Source organism: Jaculus jaculus, chromosome 5, assembly GCF_020740685.1.
Source record: "Jaculus jaculus isolate mJacJac1 chromosome 5, mJacJac1.mat.Y.cur, whole genome shotgun sequence".
Lineage (NCBI taxonomy): Eukaryota > Metazoa > Chordata > Mammalia > Rodentia > Dipodidae > Jaculus > Jaculus jaculus.
Window position 1 is genome coordinate 157880961 of NC_059106.1, and position 15737 is coordinate 157896697.

The 15737-nt window shown below is 43.1% G+C and overlaps 2 protein-coding genes across 8 annotated transcripts in view; one reads left to right on the top strand and one right to left on the bottom strand.

Moving 5' to 3' along the window:
* Gart (phosphoribosylglycinamide formyltransferase, phosphoribosylglycinamide synthetase, phosphoribosylaminoimidazole synthetase) overlaps positions 1–13225 on the bottom strand; it is a 33887-nt gene extending 20662 nt beyond the window's left edge. The window contains exons 1-7 of one of the 3 annotated variants that reach the window (XM_045149574.1): positions 13137–13225; positions 7775–7958; positions 6160–6255; positions 5173–5347; positions 3474–3585; positions 2103–2171; positions 1602–1727 (exon numbers count right to left, since the gene is read on the bottom strand). In XM_045149574.1, coding sequence (XP_045005509.1) covers positions 1602–1727; positions 2103–2171; positions 3474–3585; positions 5173–5347; positions 6160–6255; positions 7775–7919 — 723 coding nt within the window. In that variant the 5' untranslated portion in view covers positions 7920–7958; positions 13137–13225. Of the gene's footprint in view, positions 1–1601; positions 1728–2102; positions 2172–3473; positions 3586–5172; positions 5348–6159; positions 6256–7774; positions 7959–11703; positions 11752–11958; positions 12516–13136 lie in introns of those variants that run through there. The other 2 variants (XM_004654446.2, XM_045149575.1) reach the window with 2 other exon arrangements.
* The window catches only part of Son (SON DNA and RNA binding protein), a 38159-nt gene continuing 35126 nt past the window's right edge, over positions 12705–15737 (top strand). For all 5 annotated transcript variants that reach the window (XM_045149571.1, XM_004654447.2, XM_045149572.1 and 2 more), the window contains exon 1: positions 12705–12856. In XM_045149571.1, the coding sequence (XP_045005506.1) occupies positions 12780–12856 (77 nt within the window). In that variant the 5' untranslated portion in view covers positions 12705–12779. The remainder of the gene's footprint in view (positions 12857–15737) is intronic.

Genomic DNA, 15737 nt, shown 5'->3' on the forward strand with positions numbered 1-15737 from the left:
TAATTTCCTACCTCAGCCTCTGGACTGCTGAGATCACAAGTATGGGGTCACCACACCTGGCTTTCTCAATGGATTTTTGAAAAATACCCTCTCTTAAAGTAGTTTATACAAAATAGTTTTGTGAAACATAATACTAAAGTAGAGAGTCCTCTCTCACCCTATTGTTCCTCTGTGTATCATTCCAGTACATTCTATGCATTATTTCCTGAGCCAATATACTTGAGTCTGCATTTATAAATTTGCAAAAAAAAATCACACTTGGAGATAGCTTTTTTTTTTTTTTTTTTTTTGGTTTTTCGAGGTAGGGTCTCACTCTAGCTCAGGCTGACCTGTAGTCTCAGGGTGGCCTTGAACTCTCGGTGATCCTTCTAATTTTCTAATTCTGCCTCCCGAGTGCTGGGATTAAAGGTGTATACCACCATGCCTGGCTTGGAGATAGCTTTTTGAATTAAAATCATTATTACTGAAGGGTAGGTTGAGAATCTAAGAAGCCTAACAAAAGATGATTTTTTAAAAACATTTTATTTATTTGAGAGAGAAAAAGGCAGAGAGAGATAGAGAGAGAGAGGGGGAGGGAGAAAGAGATAGAGAATATGAGTGTGCCAGGGCCTCTAGCCACTGCAAACTAGCTCCAGACACATGTACCACCTTGTGCATCTGGCTTACGTGGCTACTAGGGAATCAAACCTGGGTCCTCAGACTTTGCTGGCAAATGCCTTAACTGCTAAGCCATCTCTCCAGCCCTTTTCTTTTCTTTGTTCATTTTTATTTATTTATCTGAGAGCAGCAGAGAGAGAGAGAGAGAGAGACAGAGAGACAGAGAGACAGAAAGAGAGAGAGAGAGAATGGGCATGCCAGGGCCTCCAGCCACTGCAAACGAATTCCAGAAGTGTGCACCCCCTTGTGCATCTGGCTAAATTGGGTCCTGGGGAATCGAGCTTCAAACCAGGGTCTTTAGGCTTCACAGGCAAGCACTTAACCGCTAAGCCATCTCTCCAGCCCTGCAGCCCTTTTCTTAAAAAAATATTTTATTATTTGAGAGAGAGAGAAAAAGAGGCAGATAGACAAAGAGAGGAAGCTTGTTTTTAATCTTTTTTCAAGAAAAAAATATTAGTACAAGTAAATAGGATCATCAGCAATGGAAAGAACTGAGTTTCTAGAGTGCTAACCTACTCATATTCAAACAAAACCAATTCATTGTAACTAGCCAGAAATTGTTTGGAACCATTACCTGTCAATTATGAGAAATACAAAGAGAAGAGTTAATGGCCTGACCTGGTTCTCAGTTCATTATCATCATGCACACATACACATATAACCCACTTATGCACTAAGCCCTGGATATCCAGACATGAAAAGGAAAATTCTAGAATTTAATAGCTCTCATGGGTTAAAAAAATCTCATATAGAGAGGACAGAGGATCTAGTTAATCCTCACTAGTACAATATATTGCCTATTTGTGTTCAAAGGCTTTAGGAAAGGTTAGTTTTAGAGAATAGAAGAAATACTTTTACTTAACAGGAATTCAAATAGCTGATGGAACAGTTTATAGAAACAAACAAAAGCAGACACGTGAACTGGAACATAGCCTTGGGAGTACCTGAGGTGCTGGACAGTAGGCTCCCATTCCTCCTGTATTGGGGCCCTCATCTCCCTCCAGTAATCGCTTATGGTCTTGTGCTGGGGGCATAGGAGCCACAGTCTTCCCATCAGTGAAACACAGACACTGTGGAGAAAGTAAAATAGTCCACTTAAGTGAGATGTCAAAAAGGAAACAATAACACAATGTGAAATACATGTAACTTAACTCAGTGAAAACTTTTCATTTCTGAAGAAAAATAGTTTCAAGGTACTACAATTTTATATGGTGACTTTGTTTTACTACTTGTATGTAAAACAAAATTATGAATGTATTAACCTTCATAATGTGACATAAGTTCAAATACACTAGGCATGATTAAAAGAGAATAAATTACATGTTCATTTGAATCCCAAATACTAAAGGCATCCAAGTTCTTTGAAAACTGCTCGGTTTATATTTTCAGATGAAGCACTTTTTTGGGAGGGGGTACATTAAAAACAAAAAGATAAATATACATACAGACACTTCTTCTCCTTCAAGAAGTTCTTCAACCACAATTGTTTCTCCAGCTGCCCCAAAAGCATTCTCCTAATTATAGGTTAAAAAAAAGAGGATTTGTAAAATCATAAAGCTTTTAATATTTAACAAGCTGACTTTTATAATAGTTCATCACTTGAATTTTATGTGTGAAGACTAGAATTTCTTTCTTGTCTGACTCAAAACAACATATGAATGTTTCCATTTATTTACTTATTAAGATTTAGAGACTATTAAAATTAAAAAAAGGAAGTGTAGAGCTCCTGGCATGCGGAAGCCGGGAGCAGGTAGAAAGCCTATGTGAGGGGAGTCCTTCCCCACCCCATCCCAGCCCAGTCGGGATAGATGCGGAGGCCTATCCGAGCAGGAACCTGGAGGTTGAGGCGTCAGGAGGGCTGACCAGCCGGTTGCCATCTTTTAAATCTTCCTTGATCACTTTCCACCTATTTATTGAGACAGGGTCTCTCACTTGGACCCAGTGCTTGCTGATTTGGCTAGTCTAGCTAGCCAGCTTGCCCTGGGGGTTCTCTGTTTGCATGCCAAGAGCTGGGTTGCAGACAGGCTATTGCCTGCATAGCATTTATGTGGGAGCTGAACTTGGGTCCTATGCTTGCACAGTAACCACTTTACTAACCCAACCACATCTCTAGCTCTGAGTGCTTCCCGCTTTTAATCTGGCAATGATGTAGAGCTCACACTAGTATAGATGAGAAGACTCCGTTACCAGTTCTTGCCCAAACATTTTTTGTGAAGTAGTATCTTGCTTTAGCCCAGGCCTCGACCTCACGGCAATCTTCCTACCTTGGCCTCCCGAGTGAGTGCTGGGATTAAAGGTGTGCACCACTAACTATGCCCAGCTTACTTTCCCAAACATCTGGCTTTTAAGTTTCAAATGGTCATCATTTAATGCTTATTCCTGTTCATATATGTTTGCCTATAAAACTTGTATTAAATCATGCCTAGGAAAAGAGACTTATTTAAGGGACAAACTATAAGAACCAAGATGGATTATAAAATATATTCATTCATTGCTCCATTTCTCTTATACTTGGGTCACATACTTTAGGTTTCATCGATGTTTGAAGAATTTATTTTTATGTCCTTCGGGTCTGAGGACTTTCTACCTTTCAGGAGCAGATAATAATGGATGTTAGAATTCATGTCAAAAAAATGAATGATGGTTTGGGCATTAGTATGGATACGTGTGAATCAGTATACAGAAAAACATTGTGACACATACTACTAGAAAATTTAACTTACCTATGTGTTTGGAAGATAGGTTTTTCTTATATCAAAAAACATTTGGTTAACTTGCACAGCCAGGAAATGGCACTTTCAGGAGAAGCAGCCTACCTGCATGATCTCCCGGACGGCTCTGCACGCCTCCTCTTTGCTCTTTGTAACCATCACTCCCTTCCCAGCTGCGAGACCACTGGCCTTTACAACCAAAGCAGGGAAGTCTGCACTGTAAAGACAGGGCAACAACCTTCATGCCATAAACCCCTCAAATTTAAAAGTTTAGAATGTTCTGAGATTTTTTTTTTTTTTTTTTAGCAAGATGCTACAGCAAAAAAGCACATAAAACTTTTATTAAAATTGATTATTTCAATATCATTCTGATGTATTTCCTGTCAGGATTTTTTTTTTTTTCCCCCAGATAGGGTCTCCTTCTAGCCCAGGATGACCTGGAATTCACTATGTAGTCTAGGGGTGGTCTTGAACTCGCAGCAATCCTCCTACCTCTGCCTCCCGAGTACTGGGACTAAAGGCGTGTGCCACCATGCCTGGCTTCCTTTACAGCTTTGATCATTCAGCACATACTTAAGTACAAACTACACAGAATGTACTCACAAGACCAGGTCTGAAAGCTCACCCAGAAAACTGTGGAGTGGGCTTTCCTCAAAGGAAGTAACAAAGTTGTCACTTACCTAAGGCATCTGGCTACTGGGAAATAATAATATTCAGTGTCTAAGAATCCCTGTAGGATAAAGAATGAATAAAGAAGATCTTGACCCAACCAAAAGGAAAACTTTCCAGGTAATAAGAAGTAAAAGGAGTAAAGGTGGGTGCCTATGAACACTCCTGAATTGCTCATTGTAATCCATATGAACAAAACCAAGGATGCTTAATTTTAAGATTCAGAATGGAATAGCAGCTGCAGACAATCAAGCTATTCTTCATTCTAATTCACTTGGCTGGGTAGGGTGGCTCACACCTATAATCCTGCTCTTGGGAGCCTGAGAAAGGAGGATTGCTATGAGTTCAAGGACATTCTGAATTACAGGGCAAGGTTTTATCTCAAAAAAGCAAAACAAAACAAAACAAAAAAGTTTAGTTTTAGCTAGGCGTGGTGGCATACCTTTAATCCTAGCACTTGGGAGGCAGAGATAGGAGGATCCCGTGAGTTTGAGGTCAGCCTGGGACTAGAGTAAGTTCCAGGTCAGCCTGGGTTAGAGTGAGACCCTAACTTGATTAAACCAAACCAAATCAAACAAAAAACCCAAAGGAATTATTAACCTTTATACTACAATCTGACTGTGAAGTCCTCCATGACATAGAACCAAGTGTCTTTTCTTTTTCTAGAGACTATTCAGTAATAAATATTATAACTTAAAATTTCCATTACGTAAGGCTACAAAATTAAATAAACTACATGTGTATAGATAGAATTCCTCACCTTTCTCTTTTCCTGCTTTTTTTTTTTGGTGGTTTTTCAAGGCAGGGTCTCACTCTAGCCCAGGCTGACCTGGAATTCACTACGGATTCTCAGGCTGGCCTTGAACTCATGGTGATCCTATCTCTGCCTCCCAAGTGCTGGGATTAAAGGTGTGTGCCACCATGCCCGGCTTTTACCTGCTTTTTTGAGACAGACTTACATAGCCCAGGCTGGCCCTGAATTTCTGATCTCCCTGCATCCACCTACCAAGTGCTACCTGATTTTGGCATTGGAAAAAAGGGAACTTACCTAAATTATTTCAAGATAAAAGTGACTTTACATTTAACTATCACTACCAAACAACTACCCTTCACAGGCAAGGGGCCTCCCACTTACCTCATAATGAAGCTGCAGGCATCTTCAGGTTTGGTGAACGCTCTCCACTGCGCAGTTGGGATTCCATGCCGGTCCATAAATTCCTTGGCAAACCTTTTACTTGACTCTAACTGAGCTGCTTCTGCTGTGGGGCCAAAGCATCGCACTCCTGCTGAGGCCAGGTCCCCAACAATTCCTGTGGATGCACATAGCACAGCAACCTAGGTGACCCAGCATCTTTCTGGGTGCTTTTCAGACGGAATGTCAATTACAATTCGACTCCATCCATTCACATTTAAACAAGGCAGACAATCAATGGCAAAGGACAACTGTTCATGCTATTATTTACTAAAAAAATGTAACTAAGGGCCAGAGAGATGACTAGTGGTTAAGGCACTTGCCTATGAAGCCTAAGGACCCAGGTTCAAATACCCAGAACCCACATAAGCCAGATGCACATGTGTCTGGAGTTTGTTTTCAGTGGCTAGAGGCCCTGGCACACCCATTCTCTCTCTCTTTGTCTCAAATACATAAATAAAAATTAAAATAAGAGCTGTGCAATGAATGTCCTGATGGCCTGAGTCTCAACCACTTGAGAGGATGAGGTAGGATTGTTCAAGTCTACAAACTATAGATCAGCTTGGACAGTAGTAAGACCTACATCTCAAAACAAAACATTAAAACATCATCCTACAGGGATTCTTAGACTGAATATTATTATTTCCTAGTAGCCAGATACCATGGGTAAGTGACAACTTTCATGTAATTTCAAAAGGCTAAAAGTTTATATATCCCCAAGGCAAGGTCTTGTTCTAGCCCAGGCTATCCTCCTACCTCTGCCTCCCAAGTGCTAGGATTAAGGGCGTGTGCCACTATGCCTGGCTTTCAAGTATATTTTATAAATCCTCACCTGTAAAAATGAATTGGATTAATAATTAAGACAATGATGATCTCCAAACTCCTGCTGGCACTGTATATACTTTAATAATAAACAAAAATGAACCTTACCAGCAGCCAGAGGTGCCTCTGGTCCAACAACTACGAATTCAATTTTTTTCTCTTTACAGAACTGAGCGAGGGCACTATGATCATTGATGGAAATGGCTGTGAACAGAAAACAGAAACACATTTACAAAAATACTGCTTCAGTTTACCTAGTAATATAATCCTATAGCTTGTAGTTGTTTTCCCTTTATTAGCATCATTAGTAGTTTCACCAAGAGAAATTAGCATAGCATATTTTGCCAAGTAACAAGCTCAGTTGCCCATTATCAGTATTGCCAGTTAAGAGATGAGAATACCAGTGAACCTCCCTGTTACAAATCAGTTGTCCATATCACCATGTTGGAGCGCGCGCACGCACACACACACACACACACACACACACAAAACATAGGATGTACTCAGAAACTAGATGTTTAATGTCATTCATTCAAGATTTATATGGTAGGTACTACTGCGGGCACTGCTACTAAGATAAAGTGGGGGCCTTACATTTACAATGCTTGTAATCCACTGTAAGAATACTGAATGAACTCAAAAATTAACAGAAAGGAACAAACCAAGCAAATATGAGGCAATCCAGGAGTCTATTTCTGGATGAGTCCAGTACAGCTATTTAAACTAATAATTCAATAATGATGTTATGTAAGATCTTGTCTCCCAAGTTCAGAGAAGTCTGGGTTCTCTACACAAACTGCCCAAGTGTAATAAGGAAGGAGTACTATGTACTTTTGCTTAATAGCTCTAAACACAATGAACTCAAAAAGATCAAATGTATTAGTATAGCAGAGGACAAGACGGAGACACAATCTTAGCTCTGCAAATGGTAGCTGATCATGACATCCTGGGAGATTTTAAAAAATTTATTTACTGACTGTAGCTTGTTGTACCCCATTCTCTCCATAAATATCAAGTGTCACATATGGGCTACTGTGTACACAATGTGAAACAAGGCAATTGAGATCCCTGCCCGCTCCTCTTAGGGTTACATCCTACGCTTGGAAAGGAAAGACAGGCGGAGGCCAGACTGCAAAAAGGGCTTTGCAAGGCAAGGTGGGAAATTTGAACTTCAAACTGAGTACCATGAAGCTTTTCTTGTTTTTTGGTTTTTCAAGGTAGGGTCTCACTCTGGTCCAGGCTGACCTGGAATTATCTCTGTAGTCTCAGGGTGGCCTTGAACTCATGGCGATCCTCCTACCTCTGCCTCCTGAGTGCTGGGATTAAAGGTGTGCGCCACCACGCCCGGCTTCTATGAAGCTTTTAATGCTTGTGTGGCCCAATCACTATATAGCCAGAGCTGTGAGGACTTACCTTTGATAGTTCCGTTCTACTTCTCTTTTCCAAAAGTTACATCAAAATACCTTTGCCCTATGTTAGGCACTTGCTGCCTTTTCAGCCAATGTAGTTCATTAGGTTTAAGATGATTTAAGGAAACATCACATTCTGAACAATATGCTACCTTAAGTTTATAATGTATGGCATTCATGTTACCACATAACAAATTAAAGTTAGAGCATTTAAACCTAACAAGCAATCTACCTTTACTCTTTAAAGGACAGATGTGATTTGCAGTTTATTAACAACAAAGAATAATGTACTCCCCATTCTGAAATGTAATTACCAGCATTTGAAATCTTTTCAGAGCAGGCAGTGCCTGCATTTCCTGGGGCAACCAACACTTGTTTCACGCGAGGAGACTGTGCAAGTTTCCAGGCCAGTGTATGTTCCCTTCCTCCGCTGCCAATTACAAGGACTTGGGCTGCCATTGTGGTCAGCAAAGCAGGGATTCAAAGAGAAAATAAAACCTGCAGAAAGAAAATCATAGTTGATACTTTAATAAAGTCACATCTTTTAGAAGTCACAAGCACAAAGGAGCCACAGATAATACATTAATAAATGAATGTGTCACAAGCCAGAAAAAGTTTCATGGAGCAGCAGGCAAGGGTTATCTGCCTACCAGCACTCTAAGCAATAGGTGGCCACTGGAGGTCTATGAAAAAACAAGCATGGGGGCTGGAGAGATGGCTTAGTGGTTAAGGAACTTGTCTGCAAAGCCAGAGGACCTAGGTTCAATTCCCCAGGACCCATGTTAGTCAGATGCACAAGGGGGTGCATGCCTCTGGAGTTTGTTTGCAGTGGCTGGAGGCCCTGGTGTGCCCGTTTTTTCTCTTTCTCCCCCTACTTCTGTATCTCTCTCTCTCAAATATATTAAAAAAGTTAAAAATAAACATGGTAGTGTTTCAATAAAACTATGTATGGACATTACAACTTGAATTTCATATGAATTAAAAATATTTTCTTCCACATATATATACATATGTATTGTTTTATTTTGAGACGGTCTCACTTATACAGCCCATTATGGGTAGCCTAGAACTTGCTATGTAAACCTAGCTGGCCTTAAACTTGCAGTGTCCCTACTGTCTCTCAAGTGCTGGGTTGACAGATGTATACCACTAAGCGTGGTTCCTTCAACCTTCGTGTTTGGTAGCTTGTACCAAAACAGGAGGCAGAAACATCTGCATAGCCAATATAGTATGCAGACTTATGATCATTGTAGAGAAGGCATCAAATCCCAACATATTTCACTGCTGTTTGTATGACTTTGGCTATATGAAGATTAACTGAAATGACATTTATTAAAAATTGGTACAGTATTTTGCTCTCAGAAATGGTAAATGGCTGGGGAGATGGCCCAGTGGTTAAAGGTGCCTGTCTACAAAGCTTGCTGGCCTGTGTTCAATTCCCCAGCCACCCACGTAAAGCTGGACACAAAAAGTGTTGCAACTGTCTGCTGTTGTTTGCCGTGGCAAGAGATTCTGGTGTGTTTGCACATGTATACGCATAGGAAAATAATAAAAATTAAAAAGAAACAGTAGCTACTAACTTGTTATACATTTATTTATTTATTTATTTATTTTTGAGATAGGGTCTCACTCTAGCCCAGGCTGACCTGGTACTCTAGACCCAGGCTATCCTCAAACTCACATTGAACCTCCTGCCTCTGCCTCCAAGTGCTGGGATTAAAATCATACCTGGCTACTTTACTTATCATTTCTCTTGCCTAAATTCATACTCTGAGGATAGAAACAAGTCACCAATCCATGATGTTAAAAGGACCACCAAGACTGAATTCATATCCTAAGGATAGAAACAAGTCACCAGTCCATGATGTTAGGAGGAATACCACCACCACCAAGACTGAATTCATACTCTAAGGATAGAAACAAGTCACCAGTCCATGATGTTAGAAGAAATACCACCACCACCAAGACTGAATTCATACTCTAAGGATAGAAACAAGTCACCAGTCCATGATGTTAAGAGGAATACCACCACCAACACCAAGACTGGGCTAAGCAACTACTTAGCATGTGTGAGGTTTTGTGTTCAAATTCTGGGAGCAAAACTAACAAAAGAAAAGGCTGGGCTGGAGAGATGGCTTTGTGGTTAAGGCCTCTTTCTCTCTTGCCCTTTCAAATAAATAAATAAATAAATAAATGCCAAAGGAATTAATAATTTATCACATTACCTTACAAATTTAAGATACTTACCTTTGCAGAAAATGATAACCAGGGAAGGAAAACATCTCCCTATTTCTCTTTGTAAATAAATAAATATTTAAAAAAAAGGAGGGGGGCTGGAGAGATGGCTCCATGGTTAAGGCACTTGCCTGCAAAGCCTGAAGACCCCAGTTTGATTCCCCAGTACCTATGTAAAGCCAGATGCACAAAGGGGCACATACATCCAGAGTTCCTTTGCAGTGGCTGGAGGCCCTTGTGTGCCCATTCTCGCTCTTTGCTCGCAAGTAAATAATTAGGGGCTGGAGGGATGGCTTAGCAGTTAAGGCAGTTGCCTGCAAAACCAAAGGACCCAGGTTCGATTCCCCAATACCCATGGAAGCCAATGCATCAGGAGTGGCTAGAGGCCCCCTCTTAAATAAATATATAAAAAATTAAATAGACATATCAAAAACAACAACAACAACAACTAAAATCTGTAACTTCCTGTGGGATGCTAGGATTATACAGTTAAAAGAGTGGGCATGGTGGCATACACCTTTAATCCCAGCACTTGGGAGGCTGAGGTAGGAGGACTGCTGTGAGTTCAAGGTCAGTCTGGGCTAGAGCAAGACCCTATCTCAAAAAACCAAAAGCAAAACAAAACCAGATGTATGTGCATCTGGCTTTACTGTGGGTACTGGGGAACTGAACATGGGCTAGCAGGTTTTGCAAGCCTTTAATTACTGTGCCATTTCCCCAGACCATGGGACATTTTTTTGAACACTTAGCTTGTGCCAGGTATTTCACTTGATCTTTGTAAGAACTCTAAAGTTGAGATTACTATCACTGTCACTTCACAGACAAGAGAGGCACGTGGCTAAGAGAGGGTAGAGTGTGGATTCTAACGGAAGCCACTGTGCTTCAGAGACTCAGTTGACTAAGCAGATAAGTGAGATGATCACTCCAATGGTGAGGAAAGAAAACCTTGCTAAATTTAGTCTCAGAATGGAACACATACATTTTATATGCCGTGTGTACTGAAATATCTGAAATGTCTTTACATGTAGAGAAAATATATATTTAGCTTGACGATGAGCGTTTTATTGCGCAGAATCACTAAAATATCAGTATTAACCATTCAGAAGAATCATAGCTGGGAGATGCAGGGAGACTTAAGTAACTTTCTTGGGCTTGAGTCATTTGACTAGGTAGCTCCTAAAGACAGAGCCTCATAAAACCAGTTCAGAGGATTTGGTGAATAAAGCAGCAAGCAAGTACAAAAGTGAGTGACAATGAGTGCAAAAACATACCACTTTAGGATCATGTCTTAAAACAGCATAGACGCCTGTGATAATGTGAGGGTGCGCAGCCTGGCCTGAGAGAGGAGCTGAGGTAAAATGCCCTTTTAAAGCTTTTATTAGGGGAGTTGGATGCACTATGCCAAGGTGGCACAGTGGGGTTGGAAGCCAGGGAGGGGGTCAATTATTAGTTTTTTGGGTATGAAGTTAGGGAACACTAGATAGGACTTAGGGCCATAACCTAGGTGGCTGGCAGTTAGGGGGCTGGCCATGCCAACCTGGGCCTTGGACTCCAGGCAGGAGGGCATATTAAAAAGTTTGCACACCTGAATGTCTCTATTTTTTTTTTCTTTCCTTTTGGCAGTATTGGGAATTCAACCCAAAGTTTTATGCATGCTACCAAGCCACAGAGCCCACATCCCCAGCAATCCTGGATCTCTGATTTTCTTCTTTTTGGCGCTGCTTAGGATTGAACCCAAGGTTTTTGTGCATGCCAGGCACTGCTACGGAGTCACAGCCCCAGCACAAACTGGATTGTCTTGAACAGCACCACAAAGGAGCGGGGGGGGGGGGGGGGGGGGGAAAATGATAGCATCGGGTAAGAACGTAGAAAGCACGTGGCCAATCCCTAGGCACCTTATCTTAAGAGGAAAGTTTCTGCATGCCAAACCGATCCCTGTGCGGACCCTGGTAATTAAAAGTCCCGAGCCAAAGCATCTGTACAAAGCATAGGTGCACAGTTTACGTACCCGCCGCCGCACCGCGCCGCGCCGCCCGCACCGGCCCGCACGCGCACCCGCCGGAAGTAGGAGCGGAGCGCGCCGCCCCGCCCCGCCCCGCCCTCGCCATTGGTCGGCCGGGCCTGGCTGCGAGGCCATCGGCGGGGCGTCCGCCCACCCCTAGGTGCGGCCGGTGGAATCCGTCCGGTCCCGAGTGCAGGGCTGGGACGGGGCGGGGCGGGGCGGCGCGGCGGTGGTGCACCACGTTCATCGTCTTACACTTACATTTGCCAGGGTGCGCGTGTGCGCCCCGGGGGAGAGCCGGCAGCGAGCCATGTTTATCTGAACGATGCGCTTGCTGACCGAGGCACCCAGTACCCCAGGTTTTGGAAAACGAACGAGGCCGCTTGTGGGGAGCAAACATGGGACGTGATAAGAACGTGTTTCTTCCCCCACCCCTATTCACAGTGGGGGGGGGTCTGAGAGCTTTGCAGTCCGCCGGCTCTGAGACCCTTGTGGTAAACGTCGCGAGTCCCCCTCGATGTGTTTCATCATGGCCCTGTGATTTTTTTTTTTTGGGGGGGGTTTCCAGGTAGGGTCTCGTTCCAGTCCAGGCTGACCTGTAATTCACTATGTAGTCTCAGGGTGGCCTTGAACTCACGGCGAGCCTCCTACCTCTACCTCCCGAGTGCTGGGACTAAAGGAGTGCGCCACCACGCCCGGCTCTGAACTCGGGCTTTTAAGGAGCTACGGCAAGCCTCGAGGCTTGCAAAGGCTTTCCAGGGGAGCGACAGGCTGCAGCCCGTCCCCGTCGCTCCAGGCGACTTTCTCCCTGTAATGGCGCCTGCGTCAGACACTAACATGGCGGACCTGGTCGTGCGCGGCGCAAACGTCAGCACCTCTACCCCCGGCGGCTCAGAAACAGCCGAGGAGAGCGGGGGCCGCGCTCACTGATTGGCTCGCGGGCGGAGCGTGCCGGGCCGGTCGCTCCCACTTGAGCCAATGAGGAAGGAGATAAAAAGGAATTGGTCGCTGCGCTTCCTCCCGAGGCATGCTGGGAGCCTGGAGGACTGGCGAGGAGGAGTTGAGAGAACGGAGCGGACGCCATGGCGGCCGACATCGAGCAGGTTTTTAGGTCTTTCGTGGTCAGTAAATTCCGGGAAATCCAACAAGAGCTTTCCAGGTAAACGCCTTGCAGACTTTTCTGCTCCCAACGGGTTGTTAGGGCTCCACGTATCCTCCCGTGGCATCTCTTTCTCTTGAGGTGCCGTCGTTCCTCGGCTACGGCCGGCCCCGCCTGGGCCTGGGATCCATTTTCCGGGCTCTCCCCACCCTCCCCCACCAACCCTCCATTCGCTCGCGGAAAAAAAAAAAAAGAAAAAGAAAGAAAAACAACAACAACTTGGCCCCCTTCCGCCGTGTTTCCCACACTCGTTTCCTTGGGATCGAATTGAGATGCTCACCTTTCCCTCGCCCGGTCATCTCTACCCTTCAGCTACTTGGAGGCCCGGGTGTCCAGGGCCGGGCCTAGCTGCTTCCTCGGCTCCTCCTCCTCCGCCGCCGCCGCCTTCCCCCTCCCCCCCCGCCCGCCCGCCTCCGCCGACTTCACCCGCCGGTGTGTGCGGCCGGCAAGGGTCCCCCAACGGCCGTTCCTCGGCTCCTCCGAAATCCTCTTGATTATCGGAAGCTTCGGACCGTTGGCGGTCGGGGCCCGTCAATTCGACTGTTCGGGCCCCTAGTGCCTGTGGCTTAGTTCAGACCCGGGCAGAACTCTCTTTAACACTACTCAGTGCAAACACATCCGATGAAGGCGAGCCCCTTGAGCAAATGTTGGACGGGTGGGAGGGGGCTCTGAAGGTAGTGATGACCTTTTTAAATTAAAAAAAATTTTTTTTTGTATTTGTTTTTAGTTACGTGGGGAAAATGGGCCTCAGTGTGTAGATCTACTTTTTTTTTTTCTTCCTACCTACCCTGCCTTCATTGACGTATTTGTCCAACAACTGTTCTTGCGACTGCTGGTAGACTTGACATAAACACACCCTTGCTTTGACAAAAGTTAAAGTGCAAGAAATTTTTTTCCCAAAGAGGTTGTTTGGCTCAGGAAAAATGGTGTGGGTCATGCTGTTGAGTTGCTTGTCCTTTGCTTTGTGTAAAATAGTCATTTCTTTAAAACAACAGGAAAGATTTTGAAAAGTGAATGTTCCAAGTTAAAGTGTTTTTGCTAATTGTGTTGACAACAAGAGCAGTGTGTGGATTTGCCAATCAGCTGATAACACACTGGTAAAATTAGGTGTCCAGATTAACAGGGTTATTGGTGCTATGATATATTGCTGGACGTTTTATTAAAAATTTTTTTTTTATTTTGAGATTCACAACTACTCATAGCCTCTCTGTGTATCTGAGGCTGGTTTTGAACTCCTGCCTGTTTGCCTTCCAGGTTCCAATGGATCACACAGGAAAGTACCACACCCTGATGAATACATTATTTTTTAAAGTGGGAATATATTTATGTGTGTATATAGATGTCACTGTTTTTTTTAAAAAAAATTTTGTGATGTTTGCTAGTGTTTCCTTTTTAACGAAAAAAATAGTCTACTATGCTAATTGTATTTGCTTAGTTTAATAAGCTTTGCTTTTATAGGTCTTAAGATTCCGTCTATTACAAAATGAATGCTGTAAAAAATTTAAAAACTGGAAGAGAAAAACGTACCAGTTACTGATACTGTGTCCTTTCACTTTTTTCCTCTGTGCCTGTAGATAAACATTTTTAATGTGATATTTTGATTCTGTATTGAATTGTTTTTGAAACTTAATATGTTGCATACAAGAAGTCTCAATAGTTCGCATATTTGTGACCACATAAAATTTTTTGTAGGAATTGCATGTATGAATGTGAATTGTTGGACAAAGTTGTTTGAAATTCTCATTTTTTTTCAGTAATTGTAATTAATATTCTGATAGCTTTAAGAATAAATCATGGCTTGTTTCTTGATTCAATTTTGACATTTTTATCATTTTTATTTTTCTTGATTTTTCAAGGTAGGGTCTCAGTCACGCCCAGGCTGACCTGGAGTACACTGTAGTTCCAGAGTGGCCTGGAGCTCATGGAGACCCTACTGCCTCTGCCTTACTAATGCTGGAATTAAAGGTGTGCGCCACCATACCTGGCCCTCGTTTTTATTTTGATTTATTTATTTTTATTTTTCCAAGTAGGGTCTGATTGTAGTCCAGGCTGATTGGCATTCACTATGTAGTCTCAAGGTGGCCTGAAACTCATGGTGATCCCCTTACCTCAGCCTCTTGAATGCTGGGATTAAAGGTGGGTGCTATCATGCTCAGCCCTCATTTTTATTTTTATTCTTTTTTTGGTTTTTCAAGGTAGAGTCTCTGTCTAGCCTCGGCTGGCCTGGAACTCATTATGTACTCATATGGTGGTCTCAAACTCATGGTGATTCTTACTACCTCGGCCTCCTGAGTCCTGGGATTAAAGGTCACACTGGGTTTATTCATTTGTTTGTGAGGCAGGGTTTCACTCCAGCACCAGCTGACCCAAAACTCAAATCTGTAGCCCACACTGGCCTTGAACTCACAGTGATCATCCTACCTAAACCTCCCTAGTGTTGGGATTAAAGAAAGGCAAGAGCCATCATGCCCTAATTTATTGTTTTTAAAACCCATGATAAGTATTTGTAGGTACTTAGAAAAATACAAAATAAAAGTACTCCAGGGCTGGAGAGATGGCTTAGTGGTTAAGGTGCATGCCTGCGAAGCCTAAGGACCCAGGTTCGATTCTCCAGGTCCCACGTAAACCAGATGCGCATGGTGGCTCATGCATCTGGAGTTCATTTGCAGTGGCTAGAGGCCCTGGTGTGCCCATTCTCCCTCCTTCCCTTTCTCTTTCTCCCTCTAATGAATAAATAAAAATAAAATCTTAAAGAAAGTACTCCATAAAATATGCCTGAAAGAATCTTGACAGAGCTATTACTAGAGAAATACACATTCCCAACATTAAGGCATTATCAATCTAAAAACAAATTTTTATTATTTGCTATTTCAGTGAGCAA